We start from the raw sequence: 22134 nt of genomic DNA on the forward strand, positions 1-22134 counted from the left end.
GTCCTAGACTCATCTTGGATAAATCTTGGGCTTTTTGGAACATTCCATGTGGAGCATTACAAGATGTCCATGAAGGCATCATGTTGATGTACTATTTAGCTTGTAAAACATCTGCCTTTTAAAAATCCTGATTTACTCAGGACCTCCTTTCTAAAGTAAGGAGAGGAAGTAGTAAAGGGGATGATGAGGAGAGAACCCTCATTCTGACACTTATATGTAATTTGCAGCAATCCTACAAAGCAGGAATCAGTATGCTTAGCTTACAGGTGAGGAAGCGGAAGCCCAGTGCATGGCTCAGGACCACGGCAGAGTGGGGTCCTGGGCTTTGGGCCCCAAATGTTGTGCCCAGAAATGCTCACTTCCTCACAACAGAGACGTGAGACCGGGCCCTTCCTCTCACGAGAGCACTTCTGCCTTCCCTGACCCTTGGAGCCTCTGCTCTAAGCATCTCTGAGTCTGGCCCACCCTCCCAGCCGTTCTAGTCTGGAAGCACTGTGGCCCCCAGACCTGCTTCCAGACCCTCCTGGGTCCTCTGTGCGGTGTAGCCTGCCCGTGCTGTGAGTACTGGGTATGTGCGTGTGAATGGGGAGGAAGGGGTCTGGGCTCCTCTCTGGGAAAGGGAGGGGAGAAGACAGTCAGGTTCTGATTCTGCTTGTCTGTAGAGCCGACGTGGTGCGGGGATGGGCGGACATTTGCTGCTGCCTGGTCTGCTCCTGCTCCTTCCTCCGATCTCGGGCTGGACCATTTCCAACTGCTTAGTGACCGAAGGCTCCAGGCTGCATCTGGTCTCCCGTTTCTCCCTCTGCCGCTTGGACTCCAGCCTGCCCCTCCTTGCAGCATGCTCCAGGGTGAGCAACGTGACCAAGGCCTTGGAGGCTGTGCCACAGGGTGTGGAGGGGCTCTGTCTCAGTGGTTCCCCTTCGGTTCTGCCCACAGACGCCTTCTCCCGCTTCCCTGGCCTCAAGGCCCTGGGGCTGAACCTGCATCTCACTCAGATCCAGCCAGGAGCCTTCCGGGGCCTGGGGCAGCTGCAGCGCCTGTCTTTCATAAGGCTCCCGGTGAAAGACCTCTTCCTACCCCCTGATGCCTTGGGCAACCTGAGCTCCCTCCAGTCCTTGGCTTTCTCGGGCTTTTGCCTGAATGGGAGCTCGGATGTCCGGTTGCCTCCCAACCTACGGCGGCTCTCCATCACGTTGAGTTGCCTTGAGAATGTGGGGCAGCTGGCCGACATCTTCCCGGACCTGGTGCTTGGCTCCTCCTCTGGCGATGCCTGGACTCTGGAGATGCTGGACTTGACGTCAAACAATCGGCTGAAGGTGGCCAGTCCTGGGGCCCTCCAGGGCCTCAAGCTGGGGACTCTGAAACTGGACCACACGAAGATGAAGGCAGCTGCAGTGATGGGACTGGGGCTGCAGAGGCTGGATGCCCTGTCTGTGACATACACGGACACGGCCGAGCTGCCCGCTGAAACAGTTGCCCACTTCGAGCTGCAAGAGCTGAATCTGGGACTGGGATGGACGCGGATAGAACACATAGCTCTGGAGGCCCTGGCTTCCTGCCAAAGCCTGAAGAGCTTGAGTCTCCAGGGAAGTGGCCTGATGGACCTGCCACCAGGTTTGCTGGCTGCCCTGCCCAGGCTTCAGAGACTGAACCTGAGTGGCAACAAGCTACGCAGTGCCGTGCTGTGCCCGAATGAGACAGGAGCTGTGTCAGGACTGCGGGCCCTGGACCTGTCCAGCAACGAGCTGCAGAGCCTGGCCCCAGCCACCTTCTCCTGTTTGTCCCACCTGCGGGAGCTGCTACTTCAGAAGAACCAGCTGGTTTGGCTGGGGGGCCAGGTATTCCAGGGCTTAAGGAGGCTGGAGATGTTGGACTTGAGTAACAATCCACTGGAGGCCCTGGGCGAGGGCTGGTTGGCTCCTCTGCCTGCACTGACCACCCTCAACCTGCTGAAGACCCACATTGTGCCGAGCCCAGCCTGGGACTTCCTGGGCCCAGAGAGTCTGCAGGACCTGAGACTACCGCTCCCCTCTGGCCCTTCTGGGGCAGCGCTGTCCCTGCCCACGAGGCTGACCAGCTTGGAGCTTCAGGCAGTGCCAGGCGGGGAGCTTTGGGAGCTGGCTTCTCCTGTCTTTCCAGCCTTACAGACCTTAACTCTAAACGGCTGGGGACTGCAGCTGGGGACCCAGAATGTCACCAAGATCTTCCCTGCCCTTCGCCAACTCTCCCTGTTTGGCAGTAGCTTGGACGGCCTCTGTTCCCATGACACCCCCAGCTTCTTCCTCTGGCAGCTCCCCAGGCTCCAGTATCTGAGGGTACAGGGGGACGGGCACGGCCCCAAGCCCTGCTGCGTCACCGGGCTGCCCAGTCTACAGGAGCTGAAGCTGCAGCGACTGCGGTCCCGAGCGCAGCCCCGCCGCCTGCAGCTGGAGGAGCTGGTGGGGGAGCTGCCCAGCCTCCAGGTACTGCATGTGTCTGATACCGGGCTGGAGACGCTGTCTGCGGTCACCTTCCGGGGCCTGGGGAGTCTCCAGGTCTTGGTGCTGGACTGGGAGGAAGGCCTCGTGCTGGACGGCAGTCTCCAGCAGCACAGTCCCCAGATGCCGCGGTACGTGTATGTGCTGACCTCGTCCCTGGCCTGCCAGTGTGCCAATGCCTGGGTGCAGCCCTGGCTTGAGCGGTCCCCCAGAACATATGTGCATATAGCCTCCACCCAGCTGTGCCAGCCAGAAGCCGGGGTCCACCCCAAGCGTCCCCTCTTCCCCTTTCTCCGGAGTCACTGCCCCAGGACGTTGGAGTTGGGCCTCTTTTTGGGCAGCTCTGCCCTGCTGCTTCTGCTGATCTCCTTGCCCCTCCTACAGGAAGCCAGGAACTCCTGGCTCCGCTATCTCCAGGCCTTATTCAGGGCTTGGCTTCAGGACCTGAGGGGTCGGAAGGGTGAGGGCAAGAGGTTCCTCTATGACGTCTTTGTGTCCCACTGTAGGCAAGACCAGGCCTGGGTGGTGCAGGAGCTGCTGCCTGCCTTGGAGGGCCGCCGGGGGCTGCGCCTCTGCCTCCCTGAGCGCGATTTCGAGCCAGGCAAGGACGTGGCTGACAATGTGGTGGAGAGCATGGCCAACAGCCAGGTCACGCTCTGCGTGCTGAGTTGCCGGGCGCTGCATACCCCACGCTGCCGCCTGGAGCTCCGCCTGGCCACCTCCCTCCTGCTGGCCGCCCCCCGGCCCCCATTGCTGCTGCTGGTCTTCTTGGAGCGTGTCTCCCGCCACCAGCTCCCCCGCTACCATAGGCTGGCGTGGCTGCTCCGCAGAGGGGACTACTGCTTGTGGCCCGAGGAAGAGGAAAGAAAGGACGGCTTCTGGGCTTGGTTGGGGGGCAGGCTGGAGCAAGCCAGGCTGGGCTAGAGTGAGTGCATGCATGTCAGAGGGCGGGGAGAGGAAGGAAAGCCATCCTGGCAGGGGGAGCGTGGGTATGTGTCAGTGAGTGAGACGGAACTGAGCTTCGGGGAGGTGGGTGCTGTGTATAGGGAGGATCAACCGACGGCTTTGGGAACACAGGGCTTTGGGAAGGCTCTGGAGGCTGAATGAGGAAACCTGGGGGATGCAGGTAGCCATGAGGGATGTGATGTGATCTCAAGATGTCCGGATCCTCAGTAAATTGACTAAATACATGAAATGAATGGCTTAATTGGAGTTTTTGTTTTTTGATGGAGACTCACAGGAGAAAGAGGGTGAAGGGGGCGGGGTCATGAAAACTGTAGCCTGGAGGAAATAAAGGGGGAATTCAGGGAGAGTACGGGAAAGAAAGGAAGGCTCAGAGTACTCCTAAGCTCTGGAACAGGGTCCAGGTCAAGTTCAAGCAGATCTTGAAGGGGCAGAGCGGCCCCTCCCGCCATCTGGGTTATAGGGGAATTGGCAGCCGAGGACCAAAAGGCTGGGATGCTGCCCAGGAGGCAGCAGACCGATTGTCTATTCCCTCAATGAGGACAGAAAGCATGGTCCTATCTGTCACCTTGTTTGAACCTCATAGCAACACTGGGAGGGGAGCCCACCTCCTCGGCACTCCGTGCTTCAGCTCCCAGGACACCATGCTCTCCTGCCTCTGGGCCTTGGCGTGTGCTATCCCTCCCTCCCAATTTAGTTCTTCTGGGGAACTACTGCGCATCCTTTAAGACTCAACTCAGCCATCGCTTTCTCCAAAAGCCATTCCTGACCTGCCAGCCTCTGGGTTCCCATAACTTCCTGCACTCTCCTTCCTCAAAGCACTGACCACACCGTTCCAGCCCTTACAGGTCTGGGAGCCCCCAGAGCAGTGGTCTCCAAGGCGGGTGGGGGTGCACAAGATGAGCCACGGGGGCTTAGGAAGAAAATTTTAAAACTTTTCAGTCTTATGGCTTTGTTATGCTACTTAACCTCTGCATGTCAGTCCCCTCTTCTGCAGTATGGGATAGTATTACACCTTCCCTCAAAGGGCTTTCCGAGGATTAAGTGAGTTAATATGTATAAAGCACGGGAAGCAGGACCTAATAATGCAGTGTAAATGTTCAATAAAAGTTAGCTTGTCATGCAATTATATATGTACTACATGCATATAATTTATAAGTAAGTACATATATGTTGGGCCCTAGCCGGTTTGGCTTAGTGGATAGAGTGTCAATCTGTGAACCAAAGGGTCCTGGGTTCGATTCCAGTCAAGGGCACGTACTTTGGTTGCAGGCTCCTCCCTGGCCCAGGCCCTGGTTGGGGTTTGTGCAGGAGGCAACCAGTTGATGTGTTTCTCTCTCTCTCATCAATGTTTCTCTTTGTCTTTCCCTCTCTCTTCCACTCTCTCTAAAAATCAATGGGAAAATATCCGGTGAGGATTTTAAAAAAACACCACACAAACACACATGTTGGGAGTGTGTACTAAAAAATGTCTTACTAGTAGGAAACATTACTAATTTACTAATAGAACACTTGACCAGGGAAGTTTGGAGATCAAATCCTGGGGGCAGGGACCACGTGTGATTCATCTCTGCATCCTCAGAGCTTAGTGCTGGCCCAGCTCAAAGAGAGTCTTAACAGACAGCTATGAACAGAAAACAATCTTTTTTTTTTTTTTTTTTTTTTTTTTTTATAAGTCTGGCTTTTGCCTCATTCACTCGACTGTTCTTTTTAAAAATATATATATATTTCTTTATTGATTTCAGCGAGGAAGGGAGAAGGAGAGAGAGATAGAAACATCAATGATGAGAGAGAATCATTGATCGGCTGCCTCCTGCACGCCCCCCACTGGGGATTGAGCCTGCAACCCAGGCATGTGCCCTTGGCCAGAATCGAACCTGGGACCCCTCAGTCCGCAGGCTGACGCTTTATCCACTGAGCCAAGCCGGCTAGGGCCAGAAAACAATCTTGATGGATGCTGAAGCAGAGAACTGGGGTCTGATTCAGGCTCTGTTGTTTATTTCTGTATGACACTGGGCCAGGGAACTTGACCTCTTGGGGCTTTAATTTTCCTCTTCTGTCCAATGCCAGGCTTTACAGACAAAGGCTAAAGGAAACCATAGAACAGTTCTGGGCTGGATTTAGGGTGAGGGGTGCCCTCTAGTGTTCTAGTGGTGTGTTTCTCTCTGTGTATTCTCACCTCCATTCCTCCTCTGCAGGATAGATGTTCCTGAAATGAATGTCCTTACCTGACCCTGCAAAGCTGCCTTTCCAACTTCAGATCTTGACACTCTCTCAAATGGCTCCAGCCCTCCCAGCATCTCACACTGAAGAACTGTCTCTCTCCCCACTCACTCCATCCCCTCCGTCTTTTCCTGATGCAGCATGGGGCTGAGAAGGAACCGTTAAGAGTCACATGCCCCAGTTCAAATCCCATGCCTGGCATTTATTGGCTATATGATCTAGAGTAGGTCGCATCATCTGTCCAAGCCCCCATTTCCTCCTTGTAAATATGGGGTAATAATACCCACCTCATAGGGCTGTTGAGACTTCAATAACAAGGAGTGCTGATAGGTTGCTACTCCTTTCGCTGTGTAAAACCACATGAGTGCTATCAATCAGTTGGAACATGTTTCATAGAGGAGAAGGATTTTGAACTAGGTCTTTAAAGCTAAGATACAGAATTCCCCAAATTTTAACATGTATTGAGCACTTGGCCATATGCTAGGTGCTGTGAATTCCCCCAACTTCTCATAACCATTAGTAAAAATAATAACAGCTAATAATTAGTAAACTCCTTCTGCTAGCCATGTGCCAAGTTCTTTACAAATTTTTCTCCACTTACTTCTCACAAACCCTATCAGGTAGATGCCATTATTTTAATTCCCATTTTACAGAAGAGGAAACGGAAGCATAAAGAGGTGAGATAATTTGCTCAACGTCTCACAAGTAGTGAGTGGCAAGGCCCACATCCTGCATTTGAAAACAGGAAGCTTCAGACACAAGTAGCCGACTCCAGAGCCCATGCTCTACCTGAATTATCCCATTTAATCTTCACCACACCGGCCAAGCTCTACACTAACTGATTTACATAACAATAGGTAACGTTCGCTGTGTACGTTTAGAATCCAGGCCCTGAGTTCATCGTTTTCAAAGCGTGTTATTCGTTGAAACCTCACAGAAACGTGTAGACTCAGATGCTATTATTATCCTCGTTTTATGGGCTTGAATAAAGCGAGGTCCACAATTGACTCAAAGTCACGCATCTGAACTGTGAGCTGTAAATTAAACCTACAATTGTCCAACTCTCTTCTGCCCACGGGCCTGGTCATCTCCAGCCACCCTCCTGATTTCTCAATGTTTCTGCTTTGATCTCTCTCGGGCCTCTGGCTCTCGCTTCTCCCCGTCAGCAGGCCCCGCCCCTTCAGCTTGAGTCCCCGCCTAATGGGCGGTGCCGTTTCCGAGCCTGTGGAAAGGGCCGGGGTTGCAACAGGTCCCGCCCTCACCCTTAGCACCTATTCTGATTTGTTCCGGTGCCGGGGACCGGGAGAAGGTGACACATCTATTGGCTGACGTCATCTTAAGGGCAGTAAACGGAAGAGGCCGCCTACCCGCTTTCGCGCGGTTTCTTCTGGGAGTTGTAGTCTCAGACGCTCCATTCCCGGGGTGGCGCCGGTCGGACTCCGCGTCCCAGCAGTCCCTGCGCGAACCCTGGAGCACTTCCGCCCCGTTGTGAAGTGGGTGTCTCGGTGGGTGAGTCCGGGTGGCGGGGCGGGGGCATCTGAGACTTCGGCTCGAGGCTGGAGACTTAGGGGGTGCTGTGTCACAGGGGGCCGGGGAAGGTGTGAGAGGAGAAAGAAGCTTTTATGTGTGGGTGGTGGTGGGGTGAGGGGCGGTCAGAGGATGAAGCGTCCGGAGGTGGGAAGGGTCATCGAGGGGCTGGGGATGAGGAGGGAGCTAGAGGGCTCTGGGCGTGAGGACGGGCTTAGGGCTGTAGGTGAGGACACCGAGAGAGGTTCTGGAGGTGGGAGAGTCTAGAAGGGCCAGGAGACCACAGAGGGAGGGAGAGAGGGGTCGGGGGCCCTGGCAAGAAGTGAAGATAAGAGGGCCTGAGCTTGAAGCCCAACCTTAAAAACAATGTACCAGCCTCTGCCTGCCCACCTAGAGCAGACATCTGAATTGCTACGCCCTTACACTCTCTCTGATGGTTGTGACTTCTGGAACCCAGTGGGTGGGACCAGCTATTGTGTTCTGTCCCACACCTGCACTTCTTTCCTCATGCCCCATGGAAGTGCATGGCACCACCCTCCACTCGGCCCAGGTGCCTTCTGGGTTCTCTTGTATTCTTCCACACCAGGGATCTTCAGATCAGTCCGTTTCCTTAACCTGTCTTGAATCTGCCCTTTCCTTGTCGGGTTTTGGCTGAAGCCTCCATCTTTCACCTCTCAGCCTGGACAAACACAATGTAGCTAGTGTGATCTGTTTAACCCACACATCTGATTATGCCTTCTGCTTTAAAAGCCTCCATTGGCACTCATCGCTGATAGAATTAAGTCCAGCCACGGCAGCCTGATAGTCAAGGTCCTTCGTTAACTACTTTGCAGCCCAATCTTTTCGTGCCCCACACTCCAGGGCTACCAAGGTTTTCCCCATTTTGCGGGGAGGCTGTTCGGTTTCCCACCTTTATACATGCTGTTCTCTCTGAGCACACTCCCTCCCCTCCCCTTTCTCTGCCAAGAGAACTATTCTTTCTTCAGGAACCAACTCAGAGGTGACTTTGTTCAATTGCCTTAAGCAGTTAAAGTACCCCTACCCCAACCCCCCAGCTCCCTCAGAACTCTTTACTGCATTTTCCACATTTGACCATCATTATTATCTGTGTTTTCTCTTTCTCTCTTCCACAGACTGTAAGCATCTCCAGGACAGGAACGGTTTCTGAGTCACCTCTGCTTCCCATCGCCTAATAAATACTTGATGAATGTGTGAATAAAGGCCATCGGGGTGAGCTTTGCTATAGCAGGCTGAAAGGTGCTACTTCCGGTGGGTTCCCAGGGGTGTGAGTTTTAGTCTTCCCCTTCCTGTTACGGCTGTTTTTGCTGGGAGCTGATTCAGTGCCTGTGGGAGTTTAAGCCAGGGGTGGCAAATACATGGGATGTGTGCTGCCACTTCCCCTGCCTGTGCCTGGCAGCCAGAGCCAACTGGTCACAGCACAGATTCACATGGGATTCAGAGTCCTTGACACAGTTGAATGAAGTTGGTGCTTTAAATGAAACCTGTCTGCCTGCTTTCTCTGGGTTATGCCCTTACGTGTAAGGTCAGGCTGTTTAAGCAACAGCTTGGACCATCCACCGCACGAGCTAGAAGCTTTCGGGAACTCCCAGTGTTTTTCTCTTTGGAGGTCACAGACCAGCCTTGGCCTTTGCCATGGGACCGGGGCAGATCCTTTTCCCATCCCACTGTTTTCGGGGTGGGTTCTTCATGTCCACATCCATACTCGCTGTCCCAGGAGCCAGGATGCCTCCCAGCTTCCCTGGGTTTGCAGCGGGATCTTGATTTCGACAGCAGCCCACCCCTCATTACTTAGGGGACCCTGTACTCTTTCTAGGTCTTCCAGGAGATTGGAAGGAACCTTAGAGATCACTCAGCTGAAAGGTGGCAGAGTGGCAGCCCCTGCTGAATGAAGCCTGTGGTCACGCTCTATTTAACCCTCAGGGTGTTTGAAACCATTTTGAGTAGGTTGCCAACATTTAAAAATCTGGAATTCTGACTTCTCTTAGAAAAATTAGAAGGCCTGTGGACACTGGGCCATGGTCCTTTGGTCTCTGTAGTGGCCACAGCCCCCACTCCACTCACGTCCTCATTGACACTGCCAGGCCTCTCGCCACTTCAATTTGTAGCCACTGATTTTAGCCTCCTTGTCCTTTTGCTCTGCTCCCATCGTACTCCTGGGGGAGCCTGGCGTAACGGTGAGTAGGGTCAGGCTGTAAGCTGCAATCTAGGGAGGCCGCAGAAGCCACAGGACCCGTCCCCAGTCACACGGCTGATAAATGGCAGGAGTGGAACCTGCACCCCGGTGTGCTCACTCCTGCCTCAGTGTTCCTCCCACTCTCCTCCATACCATCTTCTCAGGACTTGGGGTGACTGGCAGACCTAGAGCAGGCTGCGTGGTGTGGTTAAAGAAAGGACTGGGGAAAAGGCCTGGGCTTAGAGTCCAACTCTACCACTTGCTAGTTGTGTAACCTTCAGTGAATCTTTTTTATAGAAACTCAGCTCCCTCCCTGATATAGACTGAAGCTATAGTGGAGTCATACCTCACAGGATGATGATATTCTGCAGGCAGCATGGAGAGTGATAATCATATTTAACCCAAACCACAGTCAGTCCTCTGGCAAGGAGCCATGTAGGAACCAACATGCTGTCTTTCAGTAAGCTGACCAGCACAGCTGGGTTTTCCTGAACACGAGGTGGAAGAGTTGGCCTGTGTTTAGGGACCCGGCTGAAGAAAGACACTGCTCTCTCCCTCAGTGGAAAGAGAGGCCCCAGGGAACTGAGACCGACCCGGGACCAGCAGAGTCACGGGCGTCATCATCACGTGCTCTCCCTGGAATAGACGCAGAGTGGATGGAACTGGTGCACTATTTAAATCACGTCTGTCCTTCTTCTTCCTTGTTTGTATGTGGTTTCATATGTGTAAGTTACAGATCAGTGGGAGGCAGCTCAGCACTGGTGGTACTTCCCTGGCTTGCCTGGAAGATTCAGTGAGAGGATGAATGTCGCGCACTCAGCCCCGGGCCTGGCACCGTGGGCGCACTCTGAGGTTGCTGATTCGATGAGGACCTAGGGGTTCCTGGGAGTCGCAGGCTGCGGAGTGCCCTTGTCCATGTCTTTCCCGTCCTCTCTGTGAAGTCACTCTGCTGTTGGCTGACTGTGTTGACCTCCCTCTGGACAGGCTGCTATGCGTATGTAGGAGAGTAGCAGAACATCTGCAGGTTTGTATTAAAAAAGAACTTCTGGGACTTTCCAGTCTTCCCAGAAGAAAATACGTGTTATCTGAGACTCTGGGCTTTGGGCCCGGTGGGCCGACTAACTGCCTGTTTCGTTGCCGTGTTCTTTCTGTGCAGGAGCACAGACTTCGCTCATGGGTTGTCTCTTAGTGGACTAACTTTTATGAAGGTAGAGATTGTTTACCGTAGTTCCTGTTGCTTCTCTGTGCAGGGTACCTAGTGGGACTCTGTAGCTGACTGGTGAATCAGTCCTCGTTTGAGAAAGAGACACAAATGTGCTTGGACTAGTGCATGATTAAGGCTGTGGTTTAAAAAAAAAAAATCATGAGAGGTTAATTCTTTAGCATGATATAAATTATGGATCTTCCATAGCTCATTAGGTTTTTAATGTTCCAGCTTAACTGTTTTAACAAAAGTCAACAAAACTCCCCATGGCCCTCCTATTTATCAGACACTGGGCTGGGCACTGTGGATACAGGAATGAGTAAGATGCAGTACTGGCCCTGGTAATGCAATGGAATGGGAGCTGTCAGATAGAAGAACAAGTAACTACAATAATGTAGGATAACATATATTAGAGGTATGTGCCAAATGCTTAGGGAACACAAGATTGGGGAGACGATTCTTGGAGAGCAGGGATGGGGGCCGGGCATGATAGCCTGTCAAGGAAGTCTTAACAGATAAGGTGACATGGAGCTGACAGCTGAGGGACGAGCGGGAAGTTGTGTTCCTAGCCGCTCCCTAACTATGTGGAGGTCTTTAGGACACACCTTTGTTTCTCATCACCTTGCCTTATTTCTAGACAGTCCAGTCAGATGACCTAAAATCAAAATACCACCCTCCCTCCATTCTCAATTCAGCTATGTCATTCCCACGTGGAAGCAACTGATAGCCTCCTTTGAGGAGGCATTTTTTATGTCATCTAGATTTGTTGGGAATGACACAAAGGGCTCATTTTCCCAGATAACCCAGCGCGAGTGTGATCAGAGTCTTCATTGTGTAAGAGAAGCAGCTTCAGACGTTCACTCAAAAGGCGTTTACTGAGAGCCTCCTGTGTTTGGTGCATCACGCTTATTGTGGGTGTGGGGGAGTTAAGGGTGTGACACAAAGGAGAAATAAGCTCTATTCCTTGCCACCTGTGTGGCTGTAATCTCTCTGGGGACACACATGTACACACCCACCTCTGACACAACCTAGAAAGTGGCAAGTGTCACAGTGATGGGAATAAAGAGAAGAGACTTCCTTCTGGCATGAGTAAGGCCATTCCCTACTTCGCTAGTTTGCACAGAAAGCGCTTAACTGTAATCCTTGCTTCATGGCACATCCCCATCGTCAGCTGACCATTATTTCACTGTTTATGGAGTGCGTCCGGTGTGTGCTGAGCACTCTGATAGGTCCCTTTGGGAGCCTATGATCTAGTGCAGTGGTCGGCAAACCGCGGCTCGCGAGCCACATGCGGCTCTTTGGCCCCTTGAGTGTGGCTCTTCCACAAAATACCACGTGCGGGCGCGCACGTACAGTGCGATTGAAACTTCGTGGCCCGTGCGCAGAAGTCGGTTTTCGGCTCTCAAAAGAAATTTCAGTCGTTGTACTGTTGATATTTGGCTCTGTTGACTAATGAGTTTGCCGACCACTGATCTAGTGGATTGATAATGATAAAGTATGATCTGGGTAACGATACAGAAACCATAAGGTGGCGGGGAAGCTTGCGGCTCAGGACTGAATCTTGGAAAAGTACAGTTTAAGCTGAGCCCTGAGTCGGTGAAGAAAGGGAAGAGACTGTTCCCAAAGGAGACCCCGACATGAGGGAGGGTTCAGAGGGCAGCACATGCAGGAGCTGCAAGCTGGGCAGCTGAAAGCACCACGACTGGTGAGAGCACGGTGAAGAAATGAGGTCTGGGCAAGGTTTGTATTTGATCCTCAGGGAAATGAGAGGTTCCTGAAGGGTGGTCAGGAGGGAAGTGACATGGTCAGATTTTGATCCGGTCTGGTTGTGTAAAGAATGGGTCAAGGGTGAGAGGAGTGAAGGCAGGGACATGAGATAGAATGCTGATCAAGTGACAAATGTGATGATTTCTCTGGACCGAGGTGGTGGCCTTGGGATGTAGATGGTTAGAAGACCAAGTGGACACAGTTTGGTGATGAATTGGATGTGGGGGGTCTTGGAGAAAGGCGGTGATCAGGTTCCTGGCATAGGTAAGTTGATGGGAGTGGGTGTCTCTTTGTTGTTAATCCTGAGCAGAGGATATTTTCCCTTGATTTTTAGGGAAGGGAGGAGGAGAGAGAGAGAAATATTGATGTGAGAGAGACACATCAATCAGTTGCCTTCTGCATGTGCCCCGACCAGGATTAGGGGTTGAGCCTACAACTGAGGTATGTGCCCTTGACCAGAATTGAACCTGGGACCCTTCAGTCTGCGGGCTGCTGCTCTATCCACTGAGCCAAACCAGATAGGGCTGGTGCCTTTTTGGATGGAGAGCTCCAGAAGAGAGACAGACTTGCAGGAGAAAATGCTGAATTCAGTTTTTGACCCATTGAGTTTGAGGTGCCTAAGAGACAGTCAAGTGGAAATGTCTTATAGGTGGTTGGATTTGGGGGTCTTGAGACAGGTCCTGGCTGCAGTTTTGGGAGTCATACAAACAAGTAGGATGACCAGGAGTACAGAGTGAGAGAGGGACTTGGCAAGGAGAGCACCTTTAGAGGAAGACTAATGCTTGAAGGCCCGGGAAGAAAGGCCTTCCTGAGGGGGTGATGTTTATCCCAACGTGAGGGAAGGTCTGACTTTGGACATGTGTAGAGGGGGAAAGGCTATGCTGGGACCAGATCACAGAGGCTTTGATGCCAGGCTAAGGCATTTGGTGTGTCCCAGAGGGTTTAACACTGTGCTGTCTTCCTTTGCTGTGCTGGCTGCTGGTGTTGGTGCCAGATTGTGGTCCAGCCTCCTGCTTATGGCACGGGGGCATCACTTAGCACTGCCACCCCATCCAGTGGCAGTGGTGGGTGTGAGGAAGGGGGGAAGGTGAGGCTCCTGGGTCCCCTTGCTCACTGTCCTTTATCTTTCTGCCTTCAGAGCCTTGGGAAGCATTTCCTCTCCCAGGAGCCCCTTGAAGGACACACCGTAGATGCAGGAAGACGTTGGATGAGGACAGCCCAGCTGAAGTGAGGCGCCCAGGACAGAGCATGGCTGTAGCCCTGGAGTCCCAGGCCCAGGTGTCTCCCCAGCCAGAGCTTGAAGAACTCCTGATTGTGAAACTGGGGGAGGACGCGTGGAGATCAGAATCCAGACCTCAGGAGAAGGACCATGGCCCTGTCCCTGGCCCCGAGGCCTCCCGCCAGCGCTTCAGGCAGTTCCAGTACAGGGATGCATCGGGACCGCACGAGGTCTTCAGCCAGCTCTGGGCACTCTGCTGTCGCTGGCTGAGGCCAGAGGTCCGCCTCAAAGAGCAGATTCTGGAGCTGCTGGTGCTGGAGCAGTTCCTGACTATCTTACCCGGGGAGGTCCAGGCCTGGGTGCAGGCGCGCCACCCTGAGAGCGGCGAGGAGGCCGTGGCCCTGGTGGAGGATTGGCACCGAGAGGCCCGGGCTGCAGGGCATCGGGTGAGGCAAATAGCCAGCCTCTCTGAAGTGGGTCAGGCAAGGCAGCGGGCTGTGACTAGCTTAGTAATTTCCAAAATAATAGTTATTATTGTTATGGAGCAACTGACATCTATTGAGCATGACTGTGTACCAGGAATTGTTCTAAGTGCTTTCCATGTATTGGCTCCTTTCATCATGTGAACAATTTAATGAGATAGGTACTGTTATCCTAGTGTGGAAACTGAGGCAGAGAAAAGAGGGGTAATTGGCCACGCTGGTAGAGGCAGGATGTGAATTGAGACAGTCTGACTCTAAAGCCAGCATTCTAAACCACTGCTCTAAACCCTCCCAGTGCCGTGTTCACAGGACTCTTGATTTGAATGGTTTTATACTTAACTAGGAGCCCAGCGCGCAAAATCGCGTGAGACCCAGACCCGCAGCACTGGCGGGCGGGACCCCAGCGTCCACCACGGGAGCGGGACCCCAGACCCAGACCCGCCATGCCGCAAGACCCATCAGTGCACCTCCAGGTGGTCATTACAGCGTTACGGCGTCACGGCCACAGGCCTTTTATAATATAGATAGAATCTTTTCACATATGCAATTGCTTTGGATGCTTATAGCAGTAATGTAAGTATAAGAAATAGCATTATTGTCCCTATAATTTATAGATTCAACTAAGTCCCTGAAAGTCAGCTGGTTCAGAAAGCTCCATCCCTGTGAACCATAACCTAAACCCAGATCCTTAGGTCCCAGGGTCATCGTTCTACGCCCTCACAGATGCCTCATCAGAAACCGTAGGAATGAAAATACCTCTGAGGCATGAGGCTCAAAAGAAATAGTAACTGGCATTTATTGAACACTCACTGTGTGTAGACACTGTTCTAAGGTTAAGTAACTTGTCCAAATTTACATTGAAAGGAAAATATTGTGGATTTAACTCATAGTCTCAACAGTTTGCAGTCTGAGGACTTTGTTGTCATACTTGAGCCATCTTTGGGTCTTAAAAAGGGCCTGTTAATCCCTAGATCACCATTGATTGCCCTCTAAAGAACTTTTTCTGCCCTACCAAAACTGGTCTTACGGGACTGACAATGGGAATGTTGACCGTCTGTGTGTAGGAACTGGAATTGTGTGGAGAAGAGACCCGGTCCTTGAAGGCAATGCGGGAACCTCAGAGCTTTCAGCAGCAATCGGCTCAGCACTGGCCCGAGAGACCGCCCCAGAGGCAGTGGGTGAGGAATCCGTGCCCTGACCTTCCCAAGCATCTCGACTCCAAGATGGCTCCCCAGGCCTTGAAAGAGAGTGGTGAGTACCAAAAATCAAGGAACATCAAGGAAGAGGGGTGAGAGGGGTGGTGAGGAAGGGTACCTGTGGGGGGGCGGGGAGGGAGGTACTGAATTCAAGGCAAGGGGTAGAAGAGTGTCTGATGGACTCACTGAGAAGTAAGGCAAGCACGTAAGCATTGAAGTTCCCAGTGAGAGTTCGCCCCCTCCAGAGCTGAGTCACATAGCAGCTTCAGGCTGGGGCTGGCGGAGGTGGTGACCCTAGGAGTTCTGGGCTGGCATCTCCCACAAGGCACCTCACTCAAGGCAGCTTAGGAGCCAGACACTCTGGGAGGGAAGGAAAGGGGAGATTTGCACTGACTGGGGATAGTCTCAGTTTGACCCAAGCATGGCCTTTGGAAAGCTGGACCCAAGCGGTGGTTCTGTGGAGACCAGAGCTCGGGTTTTAGAGACTTTTTCTTCTTCTCAGCTGTCCTCACTCCCCGAGTCCTTACTCTCCCAAAGATGGGGAGCGTTGGAGATTGGGAGGTGTCAGCTGAGTCCCAGGTAAGCTGCTCTTTGTTCTCCCTTTCCTGTCATTACTTCTCCTGGGCTTTGCCCCTTTGCTCCAGTTCTTTCTCTATGGCCTCCCCTCAGCAAAAGGCCACAAGGCCCAGGCTGTGAGCTTTTGCCGCTTGCCCCCAGGCGCTGGGCTTCTCGTTGGTCATGCTGCTCCTTACGATGCTAGACCCGCACACAGTATCCCTGTGCTTCCATGAGCTTTTCCGGGGCCCAGTAGGGTTTCTAGGCTGTTTTCCAGGGTCAGTGACATTTGAGGTCCTTCTTTTGTCCATCTCACAGGAAGCCCAGGGCCCTGGCAGACGTGCCAAGAAGGAGTTTCGCAAGGAGCCCCCAGGAGACAACCGTGGGAACGGCGTGTCCCTGGGTAAGGAACTAGTGCCCTCGGAAGAACATGTTGGGTCCCCAGACACTCAGTTCCCAAAGAGCGTTCCCAAAGACTCCCTAAGTCTCGTGCCTCTGTGCAGCCAGTGGGACTTCAGACACAGGAAGAAGACGAGCTTTTCGTAGCCAGCACTGTGGTGGCAGGGGTGGAGCGTGGGGAGTGGAGTCGGCCGGGATGGAGGCTGGCAGGTTGGCTTCCAGGAGCCTCCCCGCTCGGGGCTCCTTCCTTCGTTTCCCCAGTAAATGCACCACAGTGCAGGGGCTGGGCCCTACCTGCTGCCACAGAAATCCAGGCTTTTCAGCTTCAAACAGGACCCAGCACTCAGGGGCGGACTGAACCGAGACCGCGAGGCTGATGCACTAAGCCACAAGGAGAGGTAAATCTCAGGGCTCAGAAGGCTGGGAGCCCATGGGATCGGCACAGACTCCTTTCTCTGTAGCCACATCTACACAGGAAGCCACACAGTAATGAACCGCTTCCCATTGGAGCTTGGGATTAGACACGTGAGGGGAAGAGCAGGAGGGACAGTGAGAGGTCTGCCTCACCCCTGTCAGTAAGGTAAGGCGCTAGAAGCTTGTTGGCTGCTCGCTTGACAGGGTGACCCCCTTCACACGTGGTGTCTGGTGAAAAGAGCGCTCAGAGGGACAAACTGGGAAATGCTGAGCTCGATAACCTTAGGCCTCTTTTAGTTTTAAACTCTATTTCTAGTTTTGTTCAAATACTTATTTAATTAAAGGCTTTCTGTTTGTTAGGTTGGGAGTGGTTGGAACAGCAGTCCTTCAGCTAAGTGTTAAAAAAAGTAAGGACATTGATTTTCTCACATAACTGGAAGTCCAGAGGAGGGCATGCTCCAGCCACAGTACAAAGGGCTCAGCAACATCATTTCTCTGCTCTGCCATCCTGTCTCAGCTTCATATGGAAGCTATTGTGTGTCTGAGTCAAGAGTAGATGCCAATGGCAATTGAGGCCACACACACACACACACACGCCGAGAGAGACGGAGAGAGTGAGAGACCTGTCCTCTGACCATTGGGTTCATTCTGATTGGGCCAGTTTAAATCACATGCCCATTTGAGGACCAATGACAGTTACTTTTTGTATGATGTGTTTCATTACAACAAAGAGAGCAAATGAACAAAGCAAACAGGTCAATGACCATTTCTGGTGAAGTGATCTGTTGCCTCTACTTACATCTCTGACGCCCCAGACATTTGTTGGGCTTAGCCTGGGAAGTTCTCATTAGCCTCTCGTAGGGAAATACGTTGGACAAGCACCCTGCTCCATAATCATTTCTTTTCTTTTTATATAGGAGTTCTAGTTTCAAAACCAAATACCATCTCCCAGCAAGAACAAGGGCCAGAATTCTGGGGTCCGAGTCGCATACATTCTGGAAAAAGGCACACTGCAGATTACAGCCTGGATAATGAGCAGATAAAACCAGCCCCAGCTCTGGTCTGGAGGGACTCGAAGGCCTGGGAAGAACAGTACCAGTGGGACGTGGAGGACATGAAGGTGTCGGGCGTGCATTGGGGCTATGAAGAGACCAAGACGTTCCTGGCAATTTTGAGTGAGTCTCCTTTCTCTGAAAAGCTCCGGACTTGTCACCAGAACCGACAGGTGTATCGGGCCATTGCAGAGCGGCTGAGGGCACGAGGCTTCCTGCGGACGCTGGAGCAGTGTCGCTACAGGGTCAAAAACCTCCTACGGAACTACCGGAAAGCCAAGAGCAGCCACCCGCCGGGGACCTGTCCCTTCTATGAGGAGCTGGAGGCCCTGGTGAGGGCTCGGACGGCCATCAGAGCCACAGACGGCCCAGGAGTGGCTGTGGCACTCCCCAGGCTGGGGGACAGTGATGCAGAGATGGAAGAACAAGAGGATGGGAACTGGGAGCCAGAGGAAATGGCAGAAGACTGTAATGGTGATGACCTGGCCACTGGCAAGTCCGTCCAGGGGCCCAGGATTTCAAGGGGTCCGGCTCTATTCCAAAGTCGTATTGGTAAGAACAAGGCATTTAATTGGATCCAGATTCCAACCCTCCTACTAGCCAAACCTCTGCTCTCTGAGTTCAGGGCACAGAAGTCTGGATTGATGCTACTGGATAAGGCACTAAGTTCCCTCAGTCATCCTCAGACTCCTACTTTCTTCTCCTATGACCAAATCTCATTGTACAAGTTTTTTAGCTATAGAAACAGTCCTAAGGGACTTTAAAGAGCTAATTCAGTATTTTCCAAAGTGTGTATGGGGATGATCAGAGGTTGCACGAGTAAACTTTTAATTTTAATGTGTATGAACACATCAACCGTGATTTCACAGATAGTAAATTTAGATAAAGAGAGATATTGAGTGAAATATTTAACAGATAGAGCACAAATCAAGACAGTATACAGTTGAGTAATCAGTGTTTGGGAAATAGCCAAGTCACTGTAAAAGTGGGAGCACGCCCAGCTGGTGTTGCTCAGTGGTTGAGCATCAACCCATGAACCAAGAGGTCACTGGTTCAATTCCCAGTCAGGACACATGCCCAGGTTGCGGTCTCAATCCCCAGTAGGGGGCGTGCAGGAGGCAGCCGATCAATGTTGTTTCTCTCTCATCAATGTTTCTATCTCTCTATCCCTCTCCCTTCTTCTCTCTCTCAAGTCAATAAAAACATATTTTTTAAAAAGTGGGAGCATTGAAGCCTAAGAGATGAAGTGTCTTATCTCAGGATCTAAGCGAGGCAGGGGCAGAGTCAGGGTTAGAGCCCAGGACTCCAGCCTCCTTTTATGTGGTGTTCCTCCTTGGCTGCATCATGTACCTACAGAGGAACTGAGAACAGACCACTTCCTTTTCCTTCTTCCACTAAAGAGGAAAGAGCATCCTCAGTTGGCCTCTAATGCAAAATTATTTGACCTCCATTCATGTCTTTAAGGATTCTCAGTTTCCATATTTGTTAAAAGGAAAATTCATGAAAGTAAGTAGAGGACATGTATTGAATGGATATAGGGAGAGTCTCTTGTATCCCAATTACAGGCCTTTCCCTGAACCAATCAGCTGAAGCCAGGGGGTGGGGTCTCCTGGTATAATATGGCTACCTAAGTCCTTCCCTACAGCCAAGACTCGTAGGTGTTAATAAATCTCTTTGAAGGGGTTGGGGTGGGAAACTCTGGCACAGCCCTGAGAGGCAAGGGTATATTCTTTGTTGGTGTCCAGGTACCTGGACAATTTCTGAGGGGCAGGTGACCCTGATCCCTGATCACCTAGGCAAGTCTCATTAAATCTCATAATTCTGACCTCTTCACTCCTGACAGCAGGTGTGCACTGGGGCTACGAGGAGACCAAGGCCTTCCTGACCATTCTCAGTGAGTCCCCGTTCTCTGAAAAGCTTCGCACCTGCCACCAGAACAGCCAGGTGTACCGGGCCGTCGCAGAGCGGCTGTGTGCACAGGGCTTCCTGCGGACACTGGAGCAGTGTCGCTACAGATTTAAAAACCTCCTTCGAAGCTACCGGAAAGCCAAGAGCAGCCACCCTCCGGGGACGTGCCCCTTCTATGAGGAGCTGGAGGCCCTGGTGAGGGCGCGGACTGCAGTCCGAGCCATGGGGAACATCAGAGAGGTAGCAGGTCTTCCTACGTCTGGGTGGAGCAGTACAGAGGCTGACGACCAGGAGGCCTGGGATGAGATGGCAGATGAAAATGTCATCAAACCTCCAACCCCATGTCCTAAAACCCCACACACTGGTAAGCATGGAATAATTGGATGCCCACAAAATCTGCAAGCATGCAGATAGAGTGAGGGAGCCAGGCTCCTTACCTTGTCTCTGGACTAAAACAGAATGGAATTGAGTAGAAGGATTTGTGCTTTGCTCAGATTATGTCTAGTTTAGTGTAATCCCCTAAATGAGATAAGCAGTCAGGTCTAGATTTTACTGGGATTTGGTTGAGCAATTACAGAGTTTATTCAATCTCATATGACATAGGACATGCTGATTTTACTAGAAGAAGGTGTTCATTATCAAATAGGAATAAAGGAATTGGCCAGGGAGACTGACTGGCTGTTTGATTAGGGCTCATGGCTCCCTGGGTGGGGTCACCAGGTCCCAAACTCCTTCCCTCAGCTTTGCAGGTCACAAATGCATGTATGCACCAAAACTTGATCAATTTCATGTTAGCCAAATTCATGACACAGGATACAGATATGTAAATAGACATCAACTAATGAATGAAAAAAACATATTTTTGCCCATTTTTTCAGGTTTTGAGATGAGTCATGAGGATGAAGGCCAGAGTTCAGAGCAGGATATTTTTGAGGATTTGCCTGGAGTGTTATCAAAATGTCCTCCAGAAGTTGTTTGCCACCCTAACGATTGGGGGGAAGACAGTGAACATGAAAACGAAGACGAAGAGCAGGCAGGAAATCCACCACAGGAACGGTGGGAAGAATGTTCTTCTGAAGAGGACTTAGAAAAACTTATTGACCATCAAGGTCTGTACCTTGCAGAGAAACCCTACAAGTGTGACACATATGTGAAAAGCTTCAGTCGGATCTCCCACTTCATTGCTCACCAGCGGACACACACAGGTGAGAAGCCCTACAAATGCCTCAAATGTGGGAAAAGCTTTAGTGACCGCTCCAACCTCAATACCCACCAGAGAATTCACACTGGAGAGAAGCCCTACAAATGCCTTGAATGTGGGAAAAGCTTTAGTGATCACTCTAATCTTGTCACCCACCAGAGAATTCACACAGGGGTAAAGCCCTATAAATGTGGGGCATGTTGGAAAAGCTTCAACCAGAGCTCAAACCTTTTGAAACATCAGAGAATCCACTTGGGAGGAAATCCTGACCATTGTAGTGAGCCTGGGGAAAACTTTGGCCAAAGCCCATCCTTTAGTGCTCACTGGAGGAACTTGACAGAGGAGACAACTCCTGAACAACCTAAAAGTGCCAGTAGGAACTTGGATTCTCCTGGACCATACAGTACCAACTCAGGGGAGAAATTTTATCGGTGTTCTGAGTGTGGAAGAACCTTCTCCAAGAGCTCTGCCCTCATTAGTCACCAAAGAATCCATACAGGAGAGAAACCATATGAATGTGCTGAATGTGGGAAAAGCTTCAGTAAGAGCTCCACCTTGGCTAACCACCAGAGAACCCACACTGGGGAGAAGCCATATAAGTGCATGGACTGTGGGAAGTGCTTCAGTGAACGCTCCAAGCTCATCACACACCAGAGAGTGCACACAGGAGAGAAGCCCTACAAATGCCTCGAGTGTGGAAAATTCTTCCGTGACCGTTCTAATCTGATTACTCACCAGAGGATTCACACGGGAGAGAAGCCTTATAAGTGCAGAGAGTGTGGGAAATGCTTTAACCAGAGCTCCAGTCTTATTATTCACCAGAGAATCCACACTGGGGAAAAACCCTACAAGTGCTTGGAGTGTGGCAAAGACTTCAACAACAGCTCTCACTTCAGTGCCCACCGGAGAACCCATGCAGGAGGGAAAGTGTCCTAGAAGACAACTCCCCCAACAACAAAAGAGATAAATGTGTATTTAAATCTCCCAAGATTATAAGATGTATGGCAGAAAGAAACATTCCCAGTTTTTTAGCTTTGTGTATACCCAGGGAAGTTATCTTGATATAATCCAGGTAATTTGGAAGCGAATTACAAATGCTAAGGATTCAGATTTGTGATTTTTTTTCAACTGTAAAACATCTCCACTCAGTCCTCAGGCTGTCCTTACATTTGCTCTCATTTAAGGGCTTGTCAGTGTTTGAGCCAAATTGGAAGCTTAGGGGAGTAGAGGCAAATCAGTGGTCCTGAGCAGTGATTCCAGACCTCGCTGTGCCTTCACACTCTCCATGTGTACACATCCCCCATCAGCACATGTCAGAGTCTCCTGCATGGCAGTCTCTAGTTGGGGCATATC

The 22134-nt window shown here is 51.6% G+C and overlaps 2 protein-coding genes across 2 annotated transcripts; both read left to right on the forward strand.

Moving 5' to 3' along the window:
- The first annotated feature begins 680 nt into the window (after positions 1-680).
- LOC103300116 (toll-like receptor 12) lies at positions 681-3401 on the forward strand. Its single transcript, XM_008156973.3, has one exon. The coding sequence runs from the start codon at positions 681-683 to the stop codon at positions 3399-3401; it is 2721 nt and encodes a 906-aa protein (XP_008155195.2).
- Positions 3402-7100: 3699 nt separating this feature from the next.
- On the forward strand, positions 7101-21889 carry ZSCAN20 (zinc finger and SCAN domain containing 20). The gene is made up of 9 exons (XM_054721423.1): positions 7101-7172; positions 8324-8420; positions 13494-14020; positions 15121-15307; positions 15755-15831; positions 16126-16210; positions 17538-18224; positions 19516-19944; positions 20459-21889. The coding sequence occupies exons 3-9, from the start codon at positions 13604-13606 to the stop codon at positions 21715-21717; spliced, it is 3141 nt and encodes a 1046-aa protein (XP_054577398.1). The 5' UTR covers positions 7101-7172; positions 8324-8420; positions 13494-13603; the 3' UTR covers positions 21718-21889.
- The last annotated feature ends 245 nt before the right edge of the window (positions 21890-22134 follow it).

Source organism: Eptesicus fuscus, chromosome 9 (genome assembly GCF_027574615.1).
Source record: "Eptesicus fuscus isolate TK198812 chromosome 9, DD_ASM_mEF_20220401, whole genome shotgun sequence".
Classification (NCBI taxonomy): domain Eukaryota; kingdom Metazoa; phylum Chordata; class Mammalia; order Chiroptera; family Vespertilionidae; genus Eptesicus; species Eptesicus fuscus.

What these genes read in the sequence shown, in the direction of transcription:
- LOC103300116 (XM_008156973.3), top strand. Translation starts at nt 681, where the DNA reads ATGGGCGGACATTTGCTGCTGCCTGGTCTGCTCCTGCTCCTTCCTCCG.
- ZSCAN20 (XM_054721423.1), top strand. Translation starts at nt 13,604, where the DNA reads ATGGCTGTAGCCCTGGAGTCCCAGGCCCAGGTGTCTCCCCAGCCAGAG. An exon ending in CCCGGGCTGCAGGGCATCGG is followed by an intron (nt 14,021 to 15,120) that starts GTGAGGCAAATA and finishes GTCTGTGTGTAG; the next exon opens with GAACTGGAATTGTGTGGAGA. An exon ending in TCCTAAAACCCCACACACTG is followed by an intron (nt 19,945 to 20,458) that starts GTAAGCATGGAA and finishes CCATTTTTTCAG; the next exon opens with GTTTTGAGATGAGTCATGAG.